The 24,300-nt window shown below is 35.7% G+C and overlaps 2 protein-coding genes and 5 non-coding genes across 7 annotated transcripts in view; 5 read left to right on the forward strand and 2 right to left on the reverse strand.

The window, feature by feature from the left end:
- The window catches only part of ngef (neuronal guanine nucleotide exchange factor), a 25,269-nt gene extending 13,430 nt beyond the window's left edge, over nucleotides 1–11,839 (forward strand). The window contains exons 7-15 of the mRNA XM_043258636.1: nucleotides 557–709; nucleotides 4,738–4,867; nucleotides 4,971–5,045; nucleotides 6,835–6,924; nucleotides 7,645–7,808; nucleotides 8,768–8,926; nucleotides 9,010–9,089; nucleotides 9,927–10,031; nucleotides 10,258–11,839. Of these exons, the coding sequence (XP_043114571.1) occupies nucleotides 557–709; nucleotides 4,738–4,867; nucleotides 4,971–5,045; nucleotides 6,835–6,924; nucleotides 7,645–7,808; nucleotides 8,768–8,926; nucleotides 9,010–9,089; nucleotides 9,927–10,031; nucleotides 10,258–10,475 (1,174 nt within the window). The 3' untranslated portion in view covers nucleotides 10,476–11,839. The remainder of the gene's footprint in view (nucleotides 1–556; nucleotides 710–4,737; nucleotides 4,868–4,970; nucleotides 5,046–6,834; nucleotides 6,925–7,644; nucleotides 7,809–8,767; nucleotides 8,927–9,009; nucleotides 9,090–9,926; nucleotides 10,032–10,257) is intronic.
- A 1,321-nt stretch (nucleotides 11,840–13,160) lies between these two features.
- Nucleotides 13,161–13,234, forward strand: trnai-aau. The gene has a single exon. It is a non-coding gene; the product is annotated as a tRNA-Ile (tRNA).
- A 244-nt stretch (nucleotides 13,235–13,478) lies between these two features.
- trnap-ugg lies at nucleotides 13,479–13,550 on the reverse strand. The gene has a single exon. It is a non-coding gene; the product is annotated as a tRNA-Pro (tRNA).
- Nucleotides 13,551–13,895: 345 nt separating this feature from the next.
- Nucleotides 13,896–13,967, forward strand: trnaw-cca. The gene has a single exon. It is a non-coding gene; the product is annotated as a tRNA-Trp (tRNA).
- Nucleotides 13,968–14,230: 263 nt separating this feature from the next.
- Nucleotides 14,231–14,302, reverse strand: trnap-agg. The gene has a single exon. It is a non-coding gene; the product is annotated as a tRNA-Pro (tRNA).
- A 1,050-nt stretch (nucleotides 14,303–15,352) lies between these two features.
- Nucleotides 15,353–15,424, forward strand: trnag-ucc. Its single transcript has one exon. It is a non-coding gene; the product is annotated as a tRNA-Gly (tRNA).
- Nucleotides 15,425–15,601: 177 nt separating this feature from the next.
- efhd1 (EF-hand domain family, member D1) lies at nucleotides 15,602–23,863 on the forward strand. Its single transcript, XM_043258192.1, has 4 exons — nucleotides 15,602–15,942; nucleotides 20,354–20,501; nucleotides 22,210–22,344; nucleotides 23,094–23,863. Exons 1-4 carry the CDS (start codon nucleotides 15,656–15,658, stop codon nucleotides 23,226–23,228), a joined length of 705 nt encoding a protein of 234 aa, XP_043114127.1. The 5' UTR covers nucleotides 15,602–15,655; the 3' UTR covers nucleotides 23,229–23,863.
- Nucleotides 23,864–24,300: the final 437 nt, after the last annotated feature.

Here is a 24,300-nt window from a genome sequence, read left to right on the forward strand (position 1 = left end):
TCAATCATATTTCAGAAGTGAAACTTCCTATTCAGCCCGACACCCATTATTGCCCACAAGCTAAAATTAAAGTGCTGGTGCGATTTGACTCCAGTCAGTAGCTTTATAGCATGCAAATCCACCCACTAATGCGATGATTCATGCGCATGAGTCAGGAGGAGCTCGGCCCTTCCAAACCTGCTCTCGAACAGCGAAGAACATTGGATTACAAGATTGATTTGAGTTTCTTTCTTACATAAGATGTGTTTGCTATGCTAATGAACTCAAGCTAAAGTTTCTGGAAGGAGACATGTTTTATTTCTGCATCACTAGTGGCACTAAACAAAATTGGCAAGATTTACACTAATGCTAGAGGATTTATTGGTTGTTGGCCGTGCAAGCTTTTTCGGTTTGTTTGATGTGCATAGATTTAATGAAATGCTAACACTTACATGCAAGCGTAAACGGTATGTACTTTTCCCGTTTGCCACCGAACTGCATGTCTTAACTGCACGCACGAAATGTCAAACAGCCATAATATTGCTATCTAACGGCGATGGCCTCATGTTTTCCTCAGATTCCTCATGGATCTGGAGCACAGGATCGAAGAGTCCATCCTGATCTCAGATGTGTGCGATATTGTTCACTTTCACGCCGTTAAACACTTCCAAGTCTTCATAAGCTACGTCATCAACCAGGCATACCAGGAGAAGAACTACCGACGGATACTGTAAGAAAATGTCTTACCTATGTATATGAAAAATGGAAAATATTGCATTCTAGAGGTCGGATATGTCACTATTGGTCAGGTTGGAGGGACATTTTGGGTATTGCTGTTCATATACACCATAAAGTCACAAAATATATACTACAAAAGCATGGGAATGCAAATACATCGTTAGCTGGTAATTTTTGAGATTTTGTGCTATTTTGCATAGAATAGTGTATAGAAAATGCATTTCATCTATTTGTGTCTGTAGATTTCAATTACAATGCATATATTTAAAGGACGTTGGGTGCAAATTTAGCACCTTTTTATTTGACATTGTTTCATTTGCATGGCGTTTCAGAAAGCTTGTGATGCAAAACAACTGTCTTAAATCAACTTGGTTATATACAGTATATTAGTTAAAATTTAGCTGATAAGAAACATTTTACAATAAGCTTTCATTTGTTAACATTAGTTCCATATATTAGATGACATGAACCATACATATCATTCGTTATTAAGTTCAACAAGCCATTCTGGGTGATTATGACTTTCTTTTTTCAGACAAGCGCAGTCAGAATTTTAAAAAAATGTAACCTGCCTCTTCCAAGAATGCTAGTGGATAGTGGCCATTATTTTAAAGCTCCGTAAGTCGCATATATCCATCGTAAAACTAACCTATACGCCTCCAGGGGTTTAACACGTGTCTTCTGAAACAGATCGATGCGTTTTTGTGGCAAAAATATTTCTAGTTTTTAAATTATAACTCAAATCCAAACGACTTCCGGCAACGGAGAAAGGCGAGTTCCGTCTTCTTGGCTGACCTGTGACTCAAGGTCTGAAGTAAACTCAACCTCTTCTTCTCTTACAGTGAAGTCCTTTGTCATTTTCGACTTTTAATTCATTACCGATATTTAATATCGCTCTGTCCTTGTTCGTCTGTTCTCATCTGGGCTTACGCTACGAATGTGGCTTCCATCTTACTTCAAGAGAAGACGCAAAAAGACTCCGTCTGCCGGTAGTCAATGATTGTAATTTTAAAAGAAATATTTTTGTTACAAACACCAATCGATTTGCTTCAGAAGACACGTGTTAACCCCCCAGAGGTGTATAGGTTTGTGTTATATGCGATTTATGGAGCTTCAAAACAATGGCCACTATTTAACAACATCACCAAGCTTGAAAGAGCCAATAAACTCTGTGAAAAAAAATCTAGGATGGCTTGGGGGTGAGTAAAATATGGGCTAATTATCATTTTGGGGTGAACTATTCCTTTAAAATAAAGTGTAACCGAATATTGAACAAAGGTTAATAAACGCTGCAAATATACATTATTAATTCGTAGTTTAACACTTTAGTATAGGTGACATTTATTAAACTTTTCCCTCAATAAATAACAAATTCGCAGCTTATTAATAGTAAGGTAGCTGTTAATTTTAGGGATGTAGTATGCATGCAGGTAGTCTCTCGGAAGTCGATCGAGGCTTTGTGCAGTCATCTGTGTGTCCTCCTGCGGCTTCGAGGGCCATAAGCAGAAGCACAGAGGCGGCTGCAGAAAATAAGATGTACTAATCAATGCATAATATTCTAGTAATATGCATGCTGATGAGCAACTACTTAAGAGACCCCTAAAATAAAGCCTCGCCTTTAACGTATTAACAAGTGCCAACAAATGAGACTTTACCGGTCAATCTTTCGTTGAAATTAGTTACTTGGGTCAACCAGCGTCATCGTGCTGAGTTGTAGCTGGTTGACAACTAAACCAGCGTGCAGATTAGTTCTGGTCCGAAATGTTGTTTTTGCCTTTGTGCGTAATAAGCTTTAGAATGTAGTTTGTGTCGTAACCGAAGCGCGTGACGTTGTGCTATAATTAAATGTGACGCAGTGACTTGACTGGTGGGTGGGGCCCACGCAAGAAACAACAACAGCGGTCTTCCCACGCTTCCATGACATTTTACATTTATTAAGTGATCACGCCACCGCTTACGAGACCTGTATTTTCTTGTGTAGAACTCCAAAGCCGGATTATCGACAGCGCGATAGTGTTTTCGTGCGACACACATCATGTCGCAGGCCTTGCGTTATTGTGGCTGTGTACAATAAGCGATCGGTACAGGGAGACGTAGTAGTGCGCGTTTGTTGTGTAAATGGTCTGCATGCATGTTGAGTGTCTCCACAGACCAGCTGTCTACCTGGATTCTAGCCCGAGGCTTCGGTCCTCGCTGGCTTCGTGATGTGTTGCGTAAGGGTTTGGGCTTTCATTTGTGCGTTTGTAAGTATGTGAGGCCGGGACTTTCTGCGCATCGGGAATTTCAGAGCTTTTCATTTCAGTTGAGGTTCTGGTTAAAACCTGTGTGTGTGTGTGTGTGTGTGTGTGTGTGTGTGTGTGTGTGTGTGTGTGTGTGTGTGTGTGTGTGTGTGTGTGTGTGTGTGTGTGCACGTGTGCACGGCGGCAGCGCATCAGAAGCAAAGATGTTTTGTTGTTTTTAAACCGCACAGGTTCATAAAGATAAACCCCGCTCTCATAAACCATCTTCCTGCTTTGTGACCTAGTTAGGTTCATTTCAAGTAGTTCACTGTGTCGTCCTAGAGGCAATTTTTTGCTAAATGCTAATTGTATTTATATTTATAACAATCAAACCTATTTTAACATATGCAAAATGAAGGATAAGTTGTTTAATTGAAATTCTGCTTTCCAAACTCATTTCTCTTGTGCATTGCTAAACTTCAATCAGAGCCATTTTTTCATAGGCCACCTGCTGGTAAAAATGCTACACTACATATATTTGTAAAATAATAAGCTATGTATGTGATTTCGGTCACATTTACCTTCCAATTCTCTCCATTATCAAACAATCAACTATGCCGTTTGCCTTAATGAATTACTATTTTGTTGCTTATTAATAGTTAGTAAGGTAGTTGTTAAGTTTAGATACTGGGTAGGATTTTGTATGTAGAATATGGTCATGCAGAGTATGTGCTAATGTAATAAACTTCTAGTATATTAATAATAGGCATGCTGATAAGCAACTAGGCCCCTATATTAAAGTGTTACTGTAATATCATACAAATATGCTAGTCATATTATGAGTATATTATATTATATCAGATTAAATCAGAGTCCATATGCCATATGTAACAGATTAGATGCACACTATGCAAAATAATGTATCCCACAATGCAATGTGTGCCCTACTTGATTTTTCATTCAGCGTGCGATAAAGGAAACAGAATTGTAAAAATCTGTAGTTCTCCATTATTTGATTGGACTGTCATACGATTAGACGCTTTTATACACAATCAAATAAAAATGTGACTGTTTGTTTTTAAACAGCACTGTGCTCTAGATAGTATGCTCTTATTCAAATTTAAATGTGCATTTTTGCAAATACTTTAAGAGAGATAAAGCCCACACTCTGCATATGAATCTCTGATCTGTGTAGAGTTTCGCACGGTTCTTCTCTATTACTATAAATCAGGACTTCATTGTAGTTGTGCTTTTGACTTTGGTCTGGAAATGTGGTTTAATATGACTAATCTGGCTGTCGAGATTTACTATTTATAATCTAACAGCAATATGCAAAGCAGATATTTATCTGACATCAGTTAAACCCAAATATGTTGCCTACCAGGAGAAAGTGAGCACACCTATCTACAAGAAATCACATGATTTGATGCATTATATAAAAGTGACGAAGCTATTAAACAATGCAGATGTTTGTACTGGTCGTACAGATTTCTCTGATTTACAATCAGTACAAGGCTCTTTTAAATCAGGTAATAATTATTTTAGCTAGCTACTTTTTGCGTAGCTTGCCCATCGCTGCCTATACTCTCAGAAATAAAGGTACAAAAGCTGTCACTGGGGCAGTACTTTTTCAAAAAAGTCCATTTTGCGACTTAAAGTTGCACGTTAGTACTTATGTGTACATATTTTACCCTAATAGGTACAAAAGTGTACCTTTTGAAAAGGTACCGCTTTTGTACCTTTATTTATGTGTGTATAAACCTGGTTATATTTGCCTTAACGCACTACATGTGTTTTTCAGACAAGAAAATGCTCTTTTTCGAGAGAACATGTCCATTTTGGAGAATCAGCCGAAAGTGAAGGGCCTCTCGTTTACTTCCTTCCTCATCCTCCCTTTCCAGCGAATCACACGGCTCAAGCTACTTGTTCAAGTAAGCGCCGTCGGCCAATCAGACGTCTCGAACGAGTAAACCAGTCAAATGCGTTAAAAGGAGTCAAGTCCGTCTTCAACAAATCTGCTTCTTTTTGTTCCAGAATATTCTGAAGAAGGTGGAGGAGAATTCAGAGAGAGAAAAGACCGCAATATTGGCTCACCAAGAGTTGGAAAGGGTAGGTTTGTGTGTGTTTTGATTCCAGGGTGTGGTAATGAGTCTTGTTATTAGTAAGTCTCATTGTCTCTGGACTTTCACCTGTCAAGCACATCTTACTGTTGTTCGTGTTACCACGGTTACCGCGCCGCACCTCTTGACTTTTAACAGCTGTGAGGCGGAATGCTGCTTTTGTTCTTAATTATTTTCCTGAAACATTTTAAAGCGATTATCGCAGCATTCACGTCATGTTGGAATTAACGCAGCTGTGGTTCAACTGCTTTTCAAGTCCTCGAACTCGAGCTGTTTGCTGTTATGGCAACAGTCATAATGTCACGTTGGGATTTGTTGTGGTCGTTTACAGGAAATATTTAATTGCTATAATAATATTCGCGACCATATGCTTTAGCAAATATTTAACAACAAAAACTGCCTCAATTATGACTAGTTTAGAAATATAAAATATAAACGTATCTGACTACCTTCTATTAAGGCTGCTACATTATAAACTTTTGTTTTCTTATATTATACAGTAAATAATGGAATGTATGATTCATTTATACCGTTTTATTTTTAAAATGTCATAATACATTATATAAAATAATACATGTTGATTTTTAATGTTCTAAATTATATCATGATAACACTAATAAATAAATAAATACATTAATATTTGTTATTTATTGTGAACTAATGTAATATAATATTATAAATAATAATGTATATTTATAAACATCAATATTTATTATATAAATGTAATAAGATAGTGTAATGTTTATTATATTATTATATTAAATTTGACAATATGTAATATGTATAATAATCTAAAATTATATGTATATATGTATATGTGTGTGTATATATATATATATATAATTAATAATTATAAATGTAATTATATATATATATATATATATATATATATATATAATTAATAATTATAAATGTAATTATATATATATATATATATATATATATATATATATAATTAATAATTATAAATGTAATATATATATATATATATATATATATATATATATATATATATATATATATATATAATTAATAATTATAAATGTAATTTTATTTATAAATATATATATATATATATATATATATATATATATATATATATATATATATATATATATATATATATATATATATATATATATATATATATATATATATATATATAGTGCATATGATAAATCATGTGTACAGATAACTGATTATATTTAAATTTTAAGGTTGCTGCCATTTTAGGGTTCTTTTGTATGTGATTTCAAAACACACAGGCAAAATATTTTTCCTTCTCAAACTTTTGAAGTGTCTTGATTATTAACACAATCAAGCTACTTCAGTGGGTCTCAGCACACACTGTGGACTCTGAAGACCACAAAGCAAAGCTTGCAAGTCATCTTCAGTTTGCTGATTTCATACATGTCTGATTAGCAAACCGCTGATACTTGAACTCCAAGTTGAAGTGAAACTCAAAAAGTATGATTTAGTCAGACTCGTTCCTGTGTGTGGGGGTATGTTTTTTTTTTCAATTGTGAATTAACATTTCTGAGGGAATATTAAAACCCGATGAACTGGAGACGTTCCCACAAGGAAATCGGTTTTATAAATGGGTTTAATAATGGTCTAATTTGTATCTAAAAATACTTGATGCTGCGTTTCGAGGTCAGGGTGTATATGTGGGTTAGCGTAGTGCGCTTATAATTAGCTCTTATTAAAATAGAAGTGAATGGGGAAATTCCCGCAAAGATATTAATGTGCACGTGTGGGTGTGTGTTGGTGTCTATCAGATTGTGAAGGAGTGCAACGAAGGAGTGAGGAAGATGAGCCGTACCGAGGAGCTGATCAGCATCGAGAAAACACTGGAGTTCAAGTCGAAGGTGAGATTAAAGACTGAAGATGTCCTACTGTACTTAAAGCAACAGTTCACCCATTTATTCACGTCATTCCAAACTGTAAGACTTACTTTCTTCTGTTGGACACACAAGGAGATGTTTAGCAGACCGTTAAAGCTGCTCTTTTCTACTGGTGACTGTACAGCAACAAAAAAAGCCATCAGATATGTTATTAAACATACATTTCAAAGGTGTAAAAAAGACTTTTCAATTTTAACATTTAGTTCAATGTTATTCGCTATTTCCTTGTAATTACTTATAAAATTTGCTAGCGATTGAGTTAAAATGATTTCTAATTAAATCTTATTCTAATTTTTGGTTTTATTTAACGATATTTTGCACGATTTCAGAACGTAAAAATGGCTTTTACACCAGTTTGTCTTTCGCAAATAGCAAATTTTGACCCTGTCTGACTATTCAAATGCAACACATTTGCGGAAAACACTTTAATATCTATAATTAATATCATTTAAGTTTCTATGCATTTGTTATCTCATTCAGTTATGATACACATGAGAATCAATGGCATTTGGCATATTAATGAAACCCATCATCGCCGTGCATTGAGCAGTGGGAAGATTTGGGGTTAAGTAAATGATCGCATAAATTAAATTTTTGTGTGTGCTGTACCGTCTTTACTTGGGTATTAGAATTAAACTGGTCTTTTTAGGCCCATAAAGTGTAGTTGTGTTGTCTTGTTTGCAGTCGGTGCCAGTGATCTCTCACTCTCGCTGGCTCCTGAAGAAGGGAGAGGTGCAGCAGATGTCCGGGCCCAAGAGCACCAGGACCATGCGGAGCCGCAAACTCTACCACCCCATATATCTGTTCCTGTTCAATAACCTGCTGCTCATCACCAAACGCAGCTCCAGGTCTGTGGCGGCGTCAGCTGCACTTCACCGCGACATCAGTCACTTATAACAAAAGCAGGGATGTCGTCTGATGGTGTAGGCGTTAATATTGTAAAATAAATTGTATAATATATATGTATATACGTAATACGTAATAATAAATAATGTGAAGAATATTTATGCAATTATATTATATTTAAAATAGATTAAATCATTATAATGAAATTTAGCATGATAATTCATATAATTCTAATCATTATAAATGAAATAATTATAATAATAAATAAAATCTACATTTTATATAACAATATGTACTATATAACATTTTATATATATAATATATATATATATATATATATATATATTTATATATATATATATATATATATATATATATATATATATATATATATTTATTTATTTATATATATATATATATATATATATATATATATATATATATATATATATATATATATATATATATATATTATATATATATATATATATATATATATTTATATATATATTATTTATTATATTTATATTATATATATATATATATATTATATATATATATATATATATATATATATATATATATTATATTATATATATATATATTTATATATAAATAAAACATTTTTATTATATTTAAAAATACTATCATAATTTTTATCAATTGTTAGACATTCTAATAAAAATATTTTTTTTAAATTACAATTTGTAAAGGTATATTTAATTTTAGAATCCACAAAAACAATGTTATTGTCCATTAGTGTGTACACTCATATATTATTGTTATTTGACTTTTACAACTGAAAAACTTTTACAACTAAAAATAAATATTTTATTGTCCATTAATGATATTTGAACCATCATTGATATTGACTGTTAAAAGCTGAATGCTGAAATAGGTCAAAATGGTTTAAATGGCAAATTTTCTGTATTTATTTATGCATTTTACATGTGTGTTTCAGCGGAGAGAAGTACCAGGTTCTGGACTCTTGCAGCCGCTCCATGCTGAGGACTGAAGACCTGGAGGATCAGGGTCAGATGCTGGCCTGTGCGTTTGTGCTGAAGCTGCTGGAGAACCAGGAGGACCGAGAAGTCAGCTACATGCTCAAGACCGAAAGCATGTGAGAGCGCAGCTCTGAAACACTATCACAGATGACAGTGCGTGTTTGCGTTTGTGCGCTAACGGCTCTATGAATGTTCACAGAAGCGATAAACTGCGCTGGATATACGCTTTGACTCCAAACCGGCGTACGAGATTCCTCTCGACCAGCACCCATCAGCCAGGTACATCACATGCATGCGTGCATACAGTGTGTAGAATTCGTTTGATCTGATAGAAAATGAACGCACGTTGGTTTGGATAAAAGCTTAAGCTGCTAAATGTAAAAATTGGGTAAGTCTGGTTTCTGATTTAGACAAATCCCATCTCTATTTGTCATAATTAGACGGTTTCCATTTCTATCATTATACTAGTTAGCTCTGTAATTGGTTCGAAATCCCATTTCTCAGTCCCATTCCCTTTCTATTTATCACTTTTTACTGTCCTATTTCTTCCTGTTCCAATAAATAAGTGACATGAAAGGCTATTTTTATTACTACATTTTATTTCAAATAAAAGGAATAATATAATAATAATATGAATACATTTTATATATATATATATATATATATATATATATATATATATATATATATATATATATATATATATATATATATTCATATTATTATTATATTATTCCTTTTATTTGAAATAAAATATATATATAATATTTTGTAACATTTTAAAATATTATTACAGGTATTTCTTAATATATAATAATGTAATATTTATTTATTATATCTTTCAATTACTTGAATATTATATATTTCCAATTATAAATAAATTACAAATATTAAATCTTAGAAAACTAAAACTAATTTTACATTACAAATACAATTTCTATTAAAAATACTATTAAAAACAATATAATAATGCAATATGTAATATATTTTCTCTATAATATTATTATTAAATCATGTATTATATATTTTATTTTTTATGTTTTTGCATAAGTTGAATTGTTGAGTTTCTATGTATCCGTGTGCGGTGTGATTTATTGTTTTTCTGGTGCATGTCAGATTCCCCGCAGGTTCAGTGCATCCAGTCGTACTCTTCTCAGGAACCTGACGAGTTCTCTGTAGAAATGGCTGATGTGCTGCACATTCTGGAGTGCACCGATGATGGTAAGAGAGGTCACAAAAATCAGTCGGTGTTTGCAATAAGCCATACAGATTCATCCGGCTTTGCTGCTTTTGGCTAGACCGGCCTTTCTTTCGTTTCTGCATCCTCCGCTGTCAACTTGACGTGCTGCTTCCTTTCTTCTTTTCTGTTTAACTATTTTTGTGACACGTCCTTCCTGTTTTTTTTTTGCTCTCTCTTCTCCACGGCATGTCCGTCTCTCGACCTCAGGCTGGATGTTGGGTGAAAGGTTGCACGACGGCGAGCGAGGCTGGTTCCCGACCCGCGTGGTGGAGAGGATCATGAACGCAGAAGTTCGGGCTCAGAACCTCAAAGAGTGTCAGCGGATCCAGCAGGCTCAGGAAGGAGCGCAGGGGGCCCGGGCCGCCTCCAGGGGCCGCCGCCCGGCCAAAAGCCCCCAATACACTCCCACCTGGACTGACCTGTAGATAAGGAGCGAGAAATAACATCGCGTAACCACCACCGCCGCCGCCGCCGCCGTTCGTTCTTCTAATTCTTGACCCGGTAACCTGGAAACAGCGCCCCCTAGATGTCGCGGCGGACATGTAGTCATTCTGTGTCCAGTGTTTTATTGAATACGTCTCCGGCGTCCCACCGAGGACTCGACAGGGTCGTGGAAGAGCTCTTGCACTACAAGCACTTGTGTTTTTGAATCGCTGCTTCCATACAGTCCTAACACGCTGTTAGCATGAAGGATTTCAACCTCCGCAATCACAACACGGGACCACTTTTCTGACGCACACGAGGTGAAGGACTTTTTTACGTCAGGACTTTTGTGAAGTCGTAACGCTTCTTTGGAAAAGGAATGTATTAATGTGCATGGTCACACCTTACTGACATTACAGGTTTGCGTTTTTAAACTAACCTCTGAGGACAAAGGGGATGTACTGTACCGTACCGAGCTCGTTCTCCTCCCATCCACTTGAAGAACAAAATGAGAATAAGAGAGAAAATGAACTAAGATAATCGAATGCACATGTACGGCGTTTTGAATGCGTCTTTTTTTTTTTGGGGGATTAAAAATGCAGATGAAGAACACCGAGGCGTTTTTTGCACGTGCTGCATGAAAGTGTGTGTACGATCACACATTAAACAATGTTTTCCTACACAAACACACTACACACAGGAAAGTAATGTTGTTAAACCAGTCTAACAACCGTGTCCTAACCAGATGCAACAAGCTATTTGTTAGACATAAAGGTGTGTATGTATATATATATATATAGAGAGAGAGAGAGAGAGAGAGATAGAGAGAGAGAGAGAGAGAGAGAGAGATTATGATTTAAGAAGCACAATTTACTATACTGATGTTGTCCGAGTTTTTTGAAGTCTTTTTAATTTTTTTTCTCTTTAATCCACAGTTATGTAAAACGTGCAAATATAGCGAAATATGATACCCTAAAATGTTTCCCCTCATCTTGTTCCGAACTTAACCAGATTTTCTCTTGTGAACCACAGGAGCAGATTTTAGTTTTTTTTGTTTCCATAGTCAAAAACATCCATTTTACGAAGAATAGATGCTTTTCTTATTTCGTCAGCGGCATCTGGTTTGGACACGGACACTTCTTTTCTAAGAGAGAATGTAACTTTCATGAAAGTAGGTGTTTTTATAGTCGTGTGCATGTTCATATGAAGACCTCTCACGTTCAAAGATGTGGTAAAGAGTTGTTGCCAAATAATTGTCCCATTTCATTTTGTAAAAAGATAATTTATTGTTGATGAAAATAAATCTTGAATGTTGAGACCTTGACATCACCTCATCTAATAAATGACAAACCCCTGCTTTCTGTAAGAAACGTGTTCATTTCTGCCCAGTTTGAGTTTTATCATTGCTTTTTTTGACCTCCTGTCTCTAATGCGACGTAAGCTACTGATATTCACAGAGAAGAAAAAAAATGTATAGGGTGAAACTTGATTTTATCCCTCAGGACTTATATATCGATGAAAAGCATCTCTGTGTGACTGATGAGGAAAGGCACTTTGTAAAGTCCAAAAAAGTCAATTAAAAAGCATTTGTAACTACTATTGTAGTTAGTATGTAGACAGAGCAAGTTAGTTTGAATGCTCTAGCAAATGAAGCTTTTTTAATTCACTGAGCATCGGTTAATCGTTCCACAATTAGGTATGAGCTGGAACACGATGCTAAATTTACCAGCACATTGCACACTGACTACTGGTTTTGGTAGTTTCACCCAACAAGCTGTTTCCTGAAGATGAAACTTTGCAGCTGCAGAACCGTGCCACTTCCTCTTTTCCAGCTCTTCGCTGACATCTTTTACTCTAAAAAACATGATCGTAGTTCAGATGTTGTCAGAGGAGCTCAGGATGGTGTGCTCTTGAAACGTGAGCATGGGGCTGATGCCAGGTTTACAGTATTTCACTTACAGAATTACATTATTTCACTCACAGAATTGGAATTCCATACACTTCCTGTATATGAATTGAGTTTTTATAGAACTAAAGTTCTGGGGTTTTGTTTAAACGATGCTCCCTTGCAGATGAAGATGAAAGTGATATATATTACAGATAAATACACTATTTAGTCAGCTTTGAGTCACTTTTTCAGTCACTTGAGTACAATCCACTTTGGTAAGTCTAGATAAGCAGAGAATCTTACGTACAAAGCTATTTTAGATTGAAAGATATGACTGATTTTTAGCACAGACAATAAAAGCACGCTTTGTGACATTACAATAACTTCTTTTCACCGTGCGATAAAGTATTTTGAATGTTGTTAGTTGAAGATAACGTTTACATAAGACTGGGTATTTGCATTATTATCGGGTTGTGATTGTGATTATTATCGATTACGAAGGCACGATCATTTATATATAAGTTACAGAAAAAAAAGTTGCACCGGAGTTTTTTGGTTTTTCAGTTCAGTTTTTTTCTGAAAAGGTTCAGTTGAGATGCTCTACTGACATCTAGCGGTAAGAAAGCGGTTAACAAAACATTTATGGTCGGGTTATTCGTCAGCTTGCAGAAACGAAAGTTTTTTGCCTTTTGTTTCCTGTATATGATATAATTAACCATTTGGGAATTTGGGAAGTAGGCTTTTTATAACCTATGGAATATAAGACATTTTCCAAAATATGTCGAGTTAAGTAACACGTGGCCGGTTAGCTCAGTTGGTTAGAGCGTGGTGCTAATAACGCCAAGGTCGCGGGTTCGATCCCCGTACTGGCCAAACAGCCTTTTAACTTTTGTACCTTTAAATGTGTAAAATTACTAGAAATGTATATTTCCTTATGATTTGTATGTGCTGGTTCATGATAAATTAACATGATACATTATTTTTTTTATGCAGCATTTATTATTCAAACACCACTCGCGCATGCTACTCTAGCTTGTTTGGAAACACTGTGGTTTTAAATTATAGCGGTGGATTTCTACCATTTACAAATTTTAGTTCGAAAAGCATAAAAAACGAAGGGCTCGTCCGGGATTTGAACCCGGGACCTCTCGCACCCAAAGCGAGAATCATACCCCTAGACCAACGAGCCACACGTAAAGTACGCCCTAGTATGTCTAAAGTATTTCAACACGGCGCGGAACGTTGAATCCGTTTTAAAAAATGTTATTTTTATAGAAGAGTATTTATACATAAGAACAGCCACGTATGAAACAATACATACAAATAATGGCAATTTAATAGTCCATTGAACAAATGCATGTCGAACTGGATTTCGTAGAATTGCTTTTTGGGTGAGTATATAAATGGTTAGCTTCAAATAAATCACATGATAATTTCAACCGTACGCACGACTTTAAATTATGTTAAACCGAGGTACGTCGCGTTAAATAAAGTGTTTTTTAAAAGGTTAGTATTTCCCTATGCGTAGTCGTAAGACCTCGTGGCGCAACGGTAGCGCGTCTGACTCCAGATCAGAAGGTTGCGTGTTCAAATCACGTCGGGGTCATATCTTTGGATTTTTATTCTAATTTTTATTTATAATTTTTATTTGGTGCGGTACAGCATTACAGTCCGTTATATTGAATCGACAGCAGCGATCAGTTCAGTAAACTCTACCGCCATACACGCAGATTGGAAAAGTGTTGCAACAGAAGTCAGAGGATTTTTACCTTGATTACAATCTCCATTACAATGACATTGAATAATCAAATTGCATAACACTGTCTTAAACAATCGACCGTTTTGTAAAGCGCGAAAAGGAAAAACGCAGGGCTCGTCCGGGATTTGAACCCGGGACCTCTCGCACCCTAAGCGAGAATCATACCCCTAGACCAACGAGCCACACGACAAAACAAGCACTAAATCCACATAGTCAATTTAAGGCCTATTCAGGGAGTACTTTTAGAAATTTTAAATAAAAAAAGGTGATAAGAATCGTAACTCAACGTAGTTTAGAATACTAGTGCCTTCTCTTTACTTTTGTTTTCGCTGCTCTAAACAATGAGTGCCAGAGTGTTACACTTTGACTAAGCATTAAGCTTTCATATGGAGAAAATGGATATTGCAACCACACAGATAACATTGGCTATATTAATGATAATGTATAGGCAGTACGGTAATGCTAAAGTATTGCATTCAACTTACCTTCTCAGTTTCATAGCTTAAATGTATTTCAACACGCCATAGGTAAAATCTGTCTTATGATACTTCAACTCTGACGCTTTTTGGTAACAGCCACTAGGTGGCGCTGCGGCAACGCGGTCGCCATTTTGGAGTGAAAATTCCAACAGACACACACAGAAAAGAAAAAAACAGATACACACACTAGAGGATAACAACGAAACAGAGGTCAAAGTGAAATCAAATTACGCAGTCAGTCTTAATAAAATAAAGCATCGTTTTCCCAAAGACTATGACAGGTAATTATTCACAAAAGTGTAAAGACGTTGTGTGTTTTGTAGTGGGACGTAACTTTGGCGTTATCTCATGCACCCGCTAACTTTAACAGTTAGGTTTTTTTGTTGTCTAGTAGTAAACTTAATTCCTTTTAGGAACTGCAGGTTATATGGGTCTCTCCTGCGGATGATTGACAGATGACTCTGGGCTTCTCCGACACGGAAAAGAAGAACTATAGCGCCATGAAGTCTACGTGTGGCCAGAAGTATATTGCACCCGCAGTGTTAAGCACTATCGTAGAGGAAAAGTTAAGGGAAGGTTTTTTTAATTGATAATTAGAAGGGTGCGTTGTAACATGCAATAGTCTTTACATATAAGCACACCAGGTCGATGCTGATATTTTTATATAACCGTTAAATTGTGACGATTTAAACGATTCATAAATCCAGAAAGTGAAACCGAGTAGCGAAAAATAGACATGCAGGACTTCGTAAAGCGTTGGTGGTATAGTGGTGAGCATAGCTGCCTTCCAAGCAGTTGACCCGGGTTCGATTCCCGGCCAACGCAAATCTACTTTTGATTTTAACCTCTCCAATGAATCGCTAACAGCTAAATAAACGTGTTACGCGAAGTCTTTCAACGTTTTGCTCACAAACGCTTATACGAACACGACCACAGCGTTCTGAATCTCTGACTTGGTTTGAGAGGCTGGGTTCTCTGCAGCCCCGCCTCTCTCCCAAACTCGAGACCGGTGTTCAGAAACAGCTGATCGTGCGCGGCAGAGCATCTCAGTCCGCAATGTCATCCGAAGAGCTCGCACGGAAGATGCAGCGCGGGCTGGACGCCGAGCAGCGTGACCCCAAACCCGGCTCACCGGAGCAGACAGAACCGCCGCCTCCGGAGAAACCCAGCACGGCTTCCGTGAACGGCGACGCCAGCTCTGAACTGACGGAGAAACTCAACCGCAGACTGGACATCCATGACGGCACGGCGAAACCCAAGCAGATGAAGGTGTTCAACCCCTACACCGAGTTTAAAGAGTTCTCGCGCAAACAGATCAAAGACATGGAGAAAATGTTCAAGAGGTCAGTTCATTAATCAACTCAATTTAAAGCAATATTTATCTAAATTGCGATTAAAGTTTATCGAGCTACGATTGTATTTATCCGGTATTTGGTAAATGCTATTTTAGGCCATAACGAGTGAAGTTTGTGTGCGTCAGAGAGTTTGGGGATCAGTGTGCTCTTGGATCTGAATGAATTATGCTTTTCTTTTAAATCAGATCGCTTATTTATTTCTCGATCTCGTGATAAACATGTTCGTTTGTCATGACCGTTTCATTGAATTTTATGTAGCCTACTGCTAAAAGTGTATTAAGTTTAAAATTTTGCACAGAGGCGCGAATGGAGTAAACAGGTAGTTTTATGGTGGCATGAGAATATTAAACAACGCATCAAGTCCAAAAACGAACGCTATGAGGAAAATAAAAATGAATATGAATGTAACATTAAACTAAGTTTTAGGAAAGTCGGTGACAGGTGCATTTATATCGCAAAAGCATTGAAATACAAATTAAATTATGCACACGGAGAATTGCTTATGAGTGTAAAATAGCAAGATACGAACAATAGACTCTGAGGCTCGTGTTCAATGTACATGAATGCTCTCTCTGAGCATCCTTGTACAGTGCCAAAATAATGTTTTGCTCTGGGGTCTCTCTCTGAACAGCCATTGTCCTGGTTTCCCTCATTATTTCAGTACAAGGGTCCACTCACAAACTCGACGTCCCCATGGAACCCACTCCATGAGCAACAATGCCATCTTTGTCTGTTTGTGCATGTGTTTACACGCAGGGACCCGGAGGAGACTATGATGAGAGGGAATCTCTTTGGTTGCGTGCAGAGTGGCGAAAAAATAAAACCCCTTCGTTCGTTTTTATCTCGGCGTTGGATGTTTTTATTCTTTTAATCCCGTCGAATGCAGACTCTCGTCTCTGGTGGTGCATCAGAACCCTCCACATAATTACAAATCGCAATCCGTTGTGTTTGATTCCCTTTAATCCCGAAGACTTTATTTCTGTCATCCTCTGCTGCCGGGTCATGATTTTTCCGGAGTCATGCACACATAAGCACGTTAGCGCATTTTGTTTTAGCTGATCCCAGGGTTAATTAAGCCTTGCAGAAACTAAGACGGGGTAGATGTTTTCTCGTACATGAAACAAGCATGAAGTCTGTTAGATCGTATTGTGTTATTTAAAACTAACCCAAACAGTTTGTTAAAGTGCGGGTGTCCCATAGGACTAGGTTACGTCAGGACCGGAGGTGTGTCTGTTTAAGTCATAGAAGAACATGCTCTGGCCCACTTCAGATCGCTTCAACCCAGTTTCATCAGAGATGAAAAAAGATGTCATATATAAGAAGAAAATGGGTCAAAAGCAGAGTTAACACATTCATAAACACAATATAGACCTGCACGCTACAGAAGAGAGAGATAGACGGATAGATGATAGATAGATAGATAGATAGATAGACTGACAGATGATAGACAGACAGACAGAAGGATAGATAGATAGACAGACAGACAGACAGAAGGATAGATAGATAGATAGATAGATAGACAGAAGGATAGATAGATAGATAGACAGAAGGATAGATAGATAGATAGATAGACAGATGATAGACAGAAGGATAGATAGATAGATAGAGGGAGGGCTCAGTATTTTAATCAGTGCTTTTATTTGGGACATTTAAAAGGTTAGAAACTATTTCTACTCTCTTTTTTATATTTTATTAGCAAAAAATTCTGAAAAATAATCTGTTTGCAAAAATATGCAGCACAGCTGTTTGCAACATTGATATTAACAGCCAAGCAAAGATAAAAATGTTTCTTATGCATCAAATCAACATTTTAAAATGATTTCTGGAGACTGGAGTAATGATGCTTCGCACTAGATTTTAAAATATATTCGGACATATAAATATTATTTCACAGTTTACAGTTGTTGTTTTTTTAAGTGCAAGCGTGCATATTTCTTTATTTTCTCCATTCGAGCCTCTTTAGCGCAGAGAGGGCCGGTGACCTGGAATGCGTCCGGCATGCAGAGGGCAGGACCAATATGCCAACCTCATCCTCCTCTTTCTGCTTGTTATTCTCTCTCTCTCTCTCTCTCTCTCTCTCACATAGCAGGTCGGTCTTGTTAACCCTGACCTGTTTCATGCTGCTTCGGTGGTTCTCAGCGGTTCTAAGCAGATCCGGGATCCGCTGCTGGACCGCAGTTGCTCTTAATGCCAGGCTATAGCCGAATCTCTGCCCTGAGCCTTGGCATCTATAAATACCACAGCAGGAAACCAGAGAGGACAAAGAGAGCGTCCACACGCAAACATGCGATGCACCCGCAATTACGTCAGGGCAGATTGTGTTTTCATGCATCCGCGCACATTTCAGGGCCGTGTGTGTAGGAGTGTGTTGCCAGTTGCTGAAAGCAGTTGCTGTTCTGGTCAGCAGATTCCCAGTTGTCTTTTAATCAGGGCAGGCGAGTGGGAGCATGTCTTTAGTGGGGGCTGCTAAAACGGCATCGAAGGAAGAGAGGAAGCGAGGATGTTGTGCGAAACGGTTAATAAATCGGCTTTTATGCAGCGCTTTAACGGTGAAGGTCGAGCTATTTATGACCTTTCGGAAACAATGAGCTCAGGAGATGAGATTAGACGGCCGTTCGGAGCAAAGATATGAAACGCCCCGATAAACATTCGCATTGTCTCTGATGGTTCTCCTGGGAATACCTTAGGAGAAATGTGGATTGCAGATTACGTAATTGGTAGCATTTAATGCAAATTGTTTGTCCAAAAATGAATGCTGTTGAACGATTAATCACACAGTATATATGAACACACGCAAACAGTATATATTTTGAAAATACATATTTACATGTTTATATTCTAAATAAATGTAACATAAACATGACATATTTTTTCTGAAATATATACATGCATGTGTGTGTATATTATATATATATATATATATATATATATATATATATATATATATATATATATATACACACACACACACACACACACATATATATATATGTATATGTGTATATATATATATGTGTATATGTGTATATATATATATATATATATATATATATATATATATATATATATATATATATATATAAAATGTACACACACATGCATATATATATAAAATGTACACACATGCATATATATATGCATTTATTAATACAATTAATCGCAACTACCAAAAATTATAGATGTAGATGAGTTTGTTTTTCATCACATCTGGATAAATAAAGCATTACGTGCTCAGCAGTGAATGGGTGCCGTCAGAATGAGAGTTCAAACAACTGATCACAATAATAAAACAAGTGAGCCACACTCCAGTCCAGCAGCTGATGTCTGAAGTGAAAAGCTGTGTATCTGGAAGAAACTAATTCACTATTAGGCTTTTTTTCTTCTTCCTATCAACCATAATTTCTGGCCAAAAGTACAGAATTCATAATAATTCAATAAGAGCGTCCCCCTGTTAGCTCTCACATAAATATCCACCAGCACTTGTTTAAAAACTGCGAACAGTGCTTTATCTGTATATTATTTTTCTCCTGATTCAGACTACATGATTTTACAGCCGGTGGAGGCAAAATGTGGATAGATGGAGGATTTATATTTAAAATTTTTTACAAGCACACACTTTTAGTTCACAAGTCATTAGCCGATCCAGTGGTGCGGATTACTGTAAAGTTTTTATTAGACTCTCATTCTGACGGCACCCATTCGCTGCAGAGGAAGTCAGATAATGCCACATTTTACGAGATCATTTCTAACATCCGTGTAAGATTATTGTCTTTTTTTCAGAAGTGAAATCCGACTTTCTCATTCATGCTTTTCTTTCCCGTGTGGAGAGGGAGAGACGCAGAGACGAGGTGACGTTCACCTGCACTTTTTTCCGCCACGATGAGCGAGTTCTTTCTAAAAACATCACTCGAACCAAAATAGAAACGCGTGCGCACTCCTTCAATCTCGGCCTCTTCACTTTCACACAGTGTTCAAGGCAAACACTTTTCTCTTTATCTCTCTCTCACACACACACACACACACACACACACACACACACACGTGCGATCCTGCTGGTTGGTGTGGCAACAGCTGGCTGAGACTCTATAAATACTCTCCTCTGTTAGAATCTCTTTTTCCTGCTGTTTCTGCCGTCACTCTCCACCTGCTGTTCTGCTGGCCTCCCTCTGCTGCGTCTGGATGAACTTCACGTCACTTCTGAGCGCGGCTAGTTCAGGTTCACGCAACGCGCACGCTAGATGAAATGTGTCCGAAACGGCACAGAGCGCTCAAACGTTTGGGGTCGGTCAGATTCTGTAATGAGCAAAAGCCTCTCACCGGTCACCTTGCGTTAATGAAAGAGCACAAGGAGAGTGTTAACTTTACATTTAGGCCAACTGCAAACTCCGTTTGTGTGTAGATTTGACTCTGGCAAAGACGGCTTCATTGATCTGATGGAGCTGAAGCTGATGATGGAGAAGCTCGGAGCTCCACAGACTCATCTAGGCTTGAAGGACATGATCAAGGAGGTGGATGAAGATTATGACGGAAAACTCAGTTACAGAGAGGTGCGTGGGGCTTTTTTTTTTTTTTTTTGTGGTATAGTTACAGCTTTCTATCCTCGTCCCTGGTGACTGATTTAATCCGGCGAGTCTTTTGAGAGATTGCACTCCGTGGAAACACTTTAGACTCACCTGCTCAGATGATCCGATCACAGCATGTTTGAAAGAGATGAGATCTCTGATTACAGATCTGATGCCGCTTCACATTTAAATGTCAATCGCATTTAGATTTTTTAGTTTTTTTTACCCTGGAAATGTGCATTAAGTAGAAACCACACACGTTTATGATTTCAAAATATAATTTATATTATGTTATATTAGTGCTGTCAAATGATTAACCGCATCCAAAAACCAGTGTTTTTGTTGTATGTGTGTATACTGCGTATATTTGTTAAGTACATATAAATGCGCGCACATGCAGAAAAATAGGCTGTTTTTATATATGAAATATATTTATTTACAGTATAAATCATATATAAATGCATGTAAATATTTTCAAAACATAGATTGAATGTGTGTGTGTTTATGTATACATAATAAATATATACAGAAAACACATTTTTGTATGTATGCATTTAATCATGATCAAATTAATTGTTTGACAGCGTTTTATATATATATATATATATATATATATATTAAAAAATAATATATATATATATATATATATATATATATATATATATATATATATATATATATATATATATATATTAAAAAAATATATATATATATATATATATATATATATATATATATTAAAAAGAATAATATATATATATATATATATATATATATATATATATTAAAAAGAATAATATATATTTAATAATTTATTTATAATTGTATATAATTATTTTAAGTATTATAAGCATTAAATTTCTAAAGTGTATATATGAATCAAAGAGAAAAAGCCTCAAAACAATAGCTGTGTTGTATAATTTATTTTATAATTTTTTTAAAATCCTGAGCAAAAAATAAAAACCACAGCAAATTTTCACCATGAGATGACATATTAAAAAGTATCAAATATGTTTATATACTGAATTACAGTGGAATATTGGGAGTTTCAGTCATCTTTATTATTTCTTTTTAGTTTTTAAAACATTAAAATAGATTTTTAACTTGAATATATATGTGATTTCTATGTACATGAAATCACTTTTACGATGCAACTTTTGCTACAAAAACACTTCATGGGTTTTCTAAATGTGAGCCCAGAGACACAAACAGGTGAAAGAGCAGCTGTGTTCAACACAGTCAGTCTGTTGTGTGTCAGACTCTCATTCTTGAACAGACATTCAGATTGAACAGACATTCCTCATGGATAAGATTACACACACACACACACACACACACACACACACAGAGATTGTGCAGAGAAAGGGGGGAAACCCGATATAAGGTCACTCTTTTGACCTCTCCCTTAATAAAATCACTTCTGTTTGGGTATGATCTAAAACTAATTTAAACAAAATTGCATTTCAGTTTTAACCACCAAAATAAACTTCTCTTTAGTATGCTGCGTAGGAAAGATCTGCAGCGTCTTTTATTTTGGGAAATAAAAACAAAGCCGAATTGACGGTTCATATAATCCGACGTGGCCACTGATATCAGATTCTTTTGTGTTTATTTTTAGAATTGAATAGAAAAGTTGGTGACCTTTAAGCCACTGAAATTTGCCTGAATGCCTATCTGTCCGTGTCTGTGTCAGTTCCTGCTGATCTTCCGGAGGGCCGCCGCAGGTGAGCTTCAGGAAGAGAGCGGCCTGATGGCTCTGGCTCGACTCTCAGAGATCGACGTCTCCACCGAAGGCGTTCTCGGAGCCAGGGATTTCTTTGAGGCAAAGGTTTGTGGGATTTGATGTTTGTGTGTTTGGATGCATGGGCAGACCCTTGTCCCGTGCTCTCAGGCTCCCCTCTGTGGTCATATGGTGTAAGTACATGAAAGGCTGACATCTGCAAAGAACACATCAGTCATGATACAGAGAACGGTTTTTACGTTACGCTAAATACCATTTTTAGTATTAAAAGAACTGTCAAATATTTACAAAAATGTTTGCACGTTTTTAAAAAAACATTTCAGTGAAACCTATTACGTTTTATATATTTCTTAATATTTAACTGTAATGTAAAAATTACATTTATAAATATATAAATATTATATTATATTTTAATTAACTAAATTTACTTTTAATCGAATCTCATATTTTGATATATATATATATATATATATATATATATATATATATATATATATATATATATATATATATATATATATATAATTTAATTTTTTTTATTCATAATTTTTTTCAGTTTCAGTATTGTTGATGTGTGCTTCATTAAATAATTGTAATAAATTAGATTTTTTCATGAATTGCCAAGACAGCATTTGAAAATTGTACGTTTTTAAGCTTTACATTTTTAATTAAATATTTTATTTTATTTTGTCTTTATTTATATCCACGAAAACTACTTTTAGATTTGCTGTATGATCTTTAGCATCAAGTTTAATAACAAGAAATTGATTCATAAATAGTTTTAGAAGGACAGTTTGCATCTTTTATGTATTGTGTATCTTGCGTGTGTTTGGTAGGTTCAGGCTCTGTCTGTGCGCAGTAAGTTTGAAGCAGAGATACGAGAAGAACAAGAAGAGAAGAAGAGGATGGAGCTGGAAAGGAAACAACGGCGTGCTGCGTTTAAAGAGCTGCAGTCTACGTTCTGCTCCTAAAGCCAGTTCAGCAGCTCTGTACCTTTTAGAAAACACAGTTTACTTGCACGCACACACACATTGCTTCTCAAACCTCACACGTATGTGTAATCAAACCCGCAGCTCAACACTGAACAAGTAGCATTAGCGTTATTAGCCACTTACAGCTAAAAGATGCATGAGGATTTAGTTTGGCGGGTGACGGCTGTGGAGAAGACGAGATGACGCGAGTGAAATTTCAGGAGGCTTCTAATGTAGGACTTAAAGCCTGATAGACTAGATTGTGCTTCTATTTTAATCTAAGCAGCTATATATTTTTAGAAACAACTACGTTTATTGTAAAGTTATTCAGTGTTAATCGTAAATTTAAATACGTGTAAGGTTGGTGTCGTGGACTAAATATTGATTATGACCAACTGAGAGAAAACAAACCATGGAAACGGTGGGTCAAGAAATATTTTATTTTTTATAGATTAAAGTCATGCATCGTGTTCCGTTTTCTTTTTTTGTTAACTTTTTTTTCTACATATTTGCTAAATATTGTTGTTAATTTTAGTTTCATTGTATTTAATCAGATGTTCTTAAAATCTGCTTGTAACTCTAGTGTTTTGCCAATTGCATAAAGTCCATTAAATCACTGTATTTTTCAAAAAATATATTTTTGCATGTTTTTTTAATACTTTAAAATGACATTTCCGTGAACCTACATTATATTGTATATATATTAGCGTATATTATATTATATTTATTTGCATGTCTAACACAACTATATACTATTATAGACCCTATATGGCAAGTGTTTTTAGTGTTATTTATATACTATTATATTTAAAATTGTGTATAATATATAATGTATTAATATAGATAATTTAACTATCTTTTTATATATATATATATATATATATATATATATATATATATATATATATATATATATATAGTTAAGTTTTAGTGATTTGTATTAAGTTTTAGTACTGAACCTACACATAGGAGCCTGTTAAAAATGTTTTTGTAAAATGTATTTCCTTTGAAGCGCCTGCAGGTGGCAGCACAGGAATTAGTACAAAAAAAACATGCAAATATGTTTCGATGA

Source organism: Puntigrus tetrazona, chromosome 15 (genome assembly GCF_018831695.1).
Source record: "Puntigrus tetrazona isolate hp1 chromosome 15, ASM1883169v1, whole genome shotgun sequence".
Lineage (NCBI taxonomy): Eukaryota > Metazoa > Chordata > Actinopteri > Cypriniformes > Cyprinidae > Puntigrus > Puntigrus tetrazona.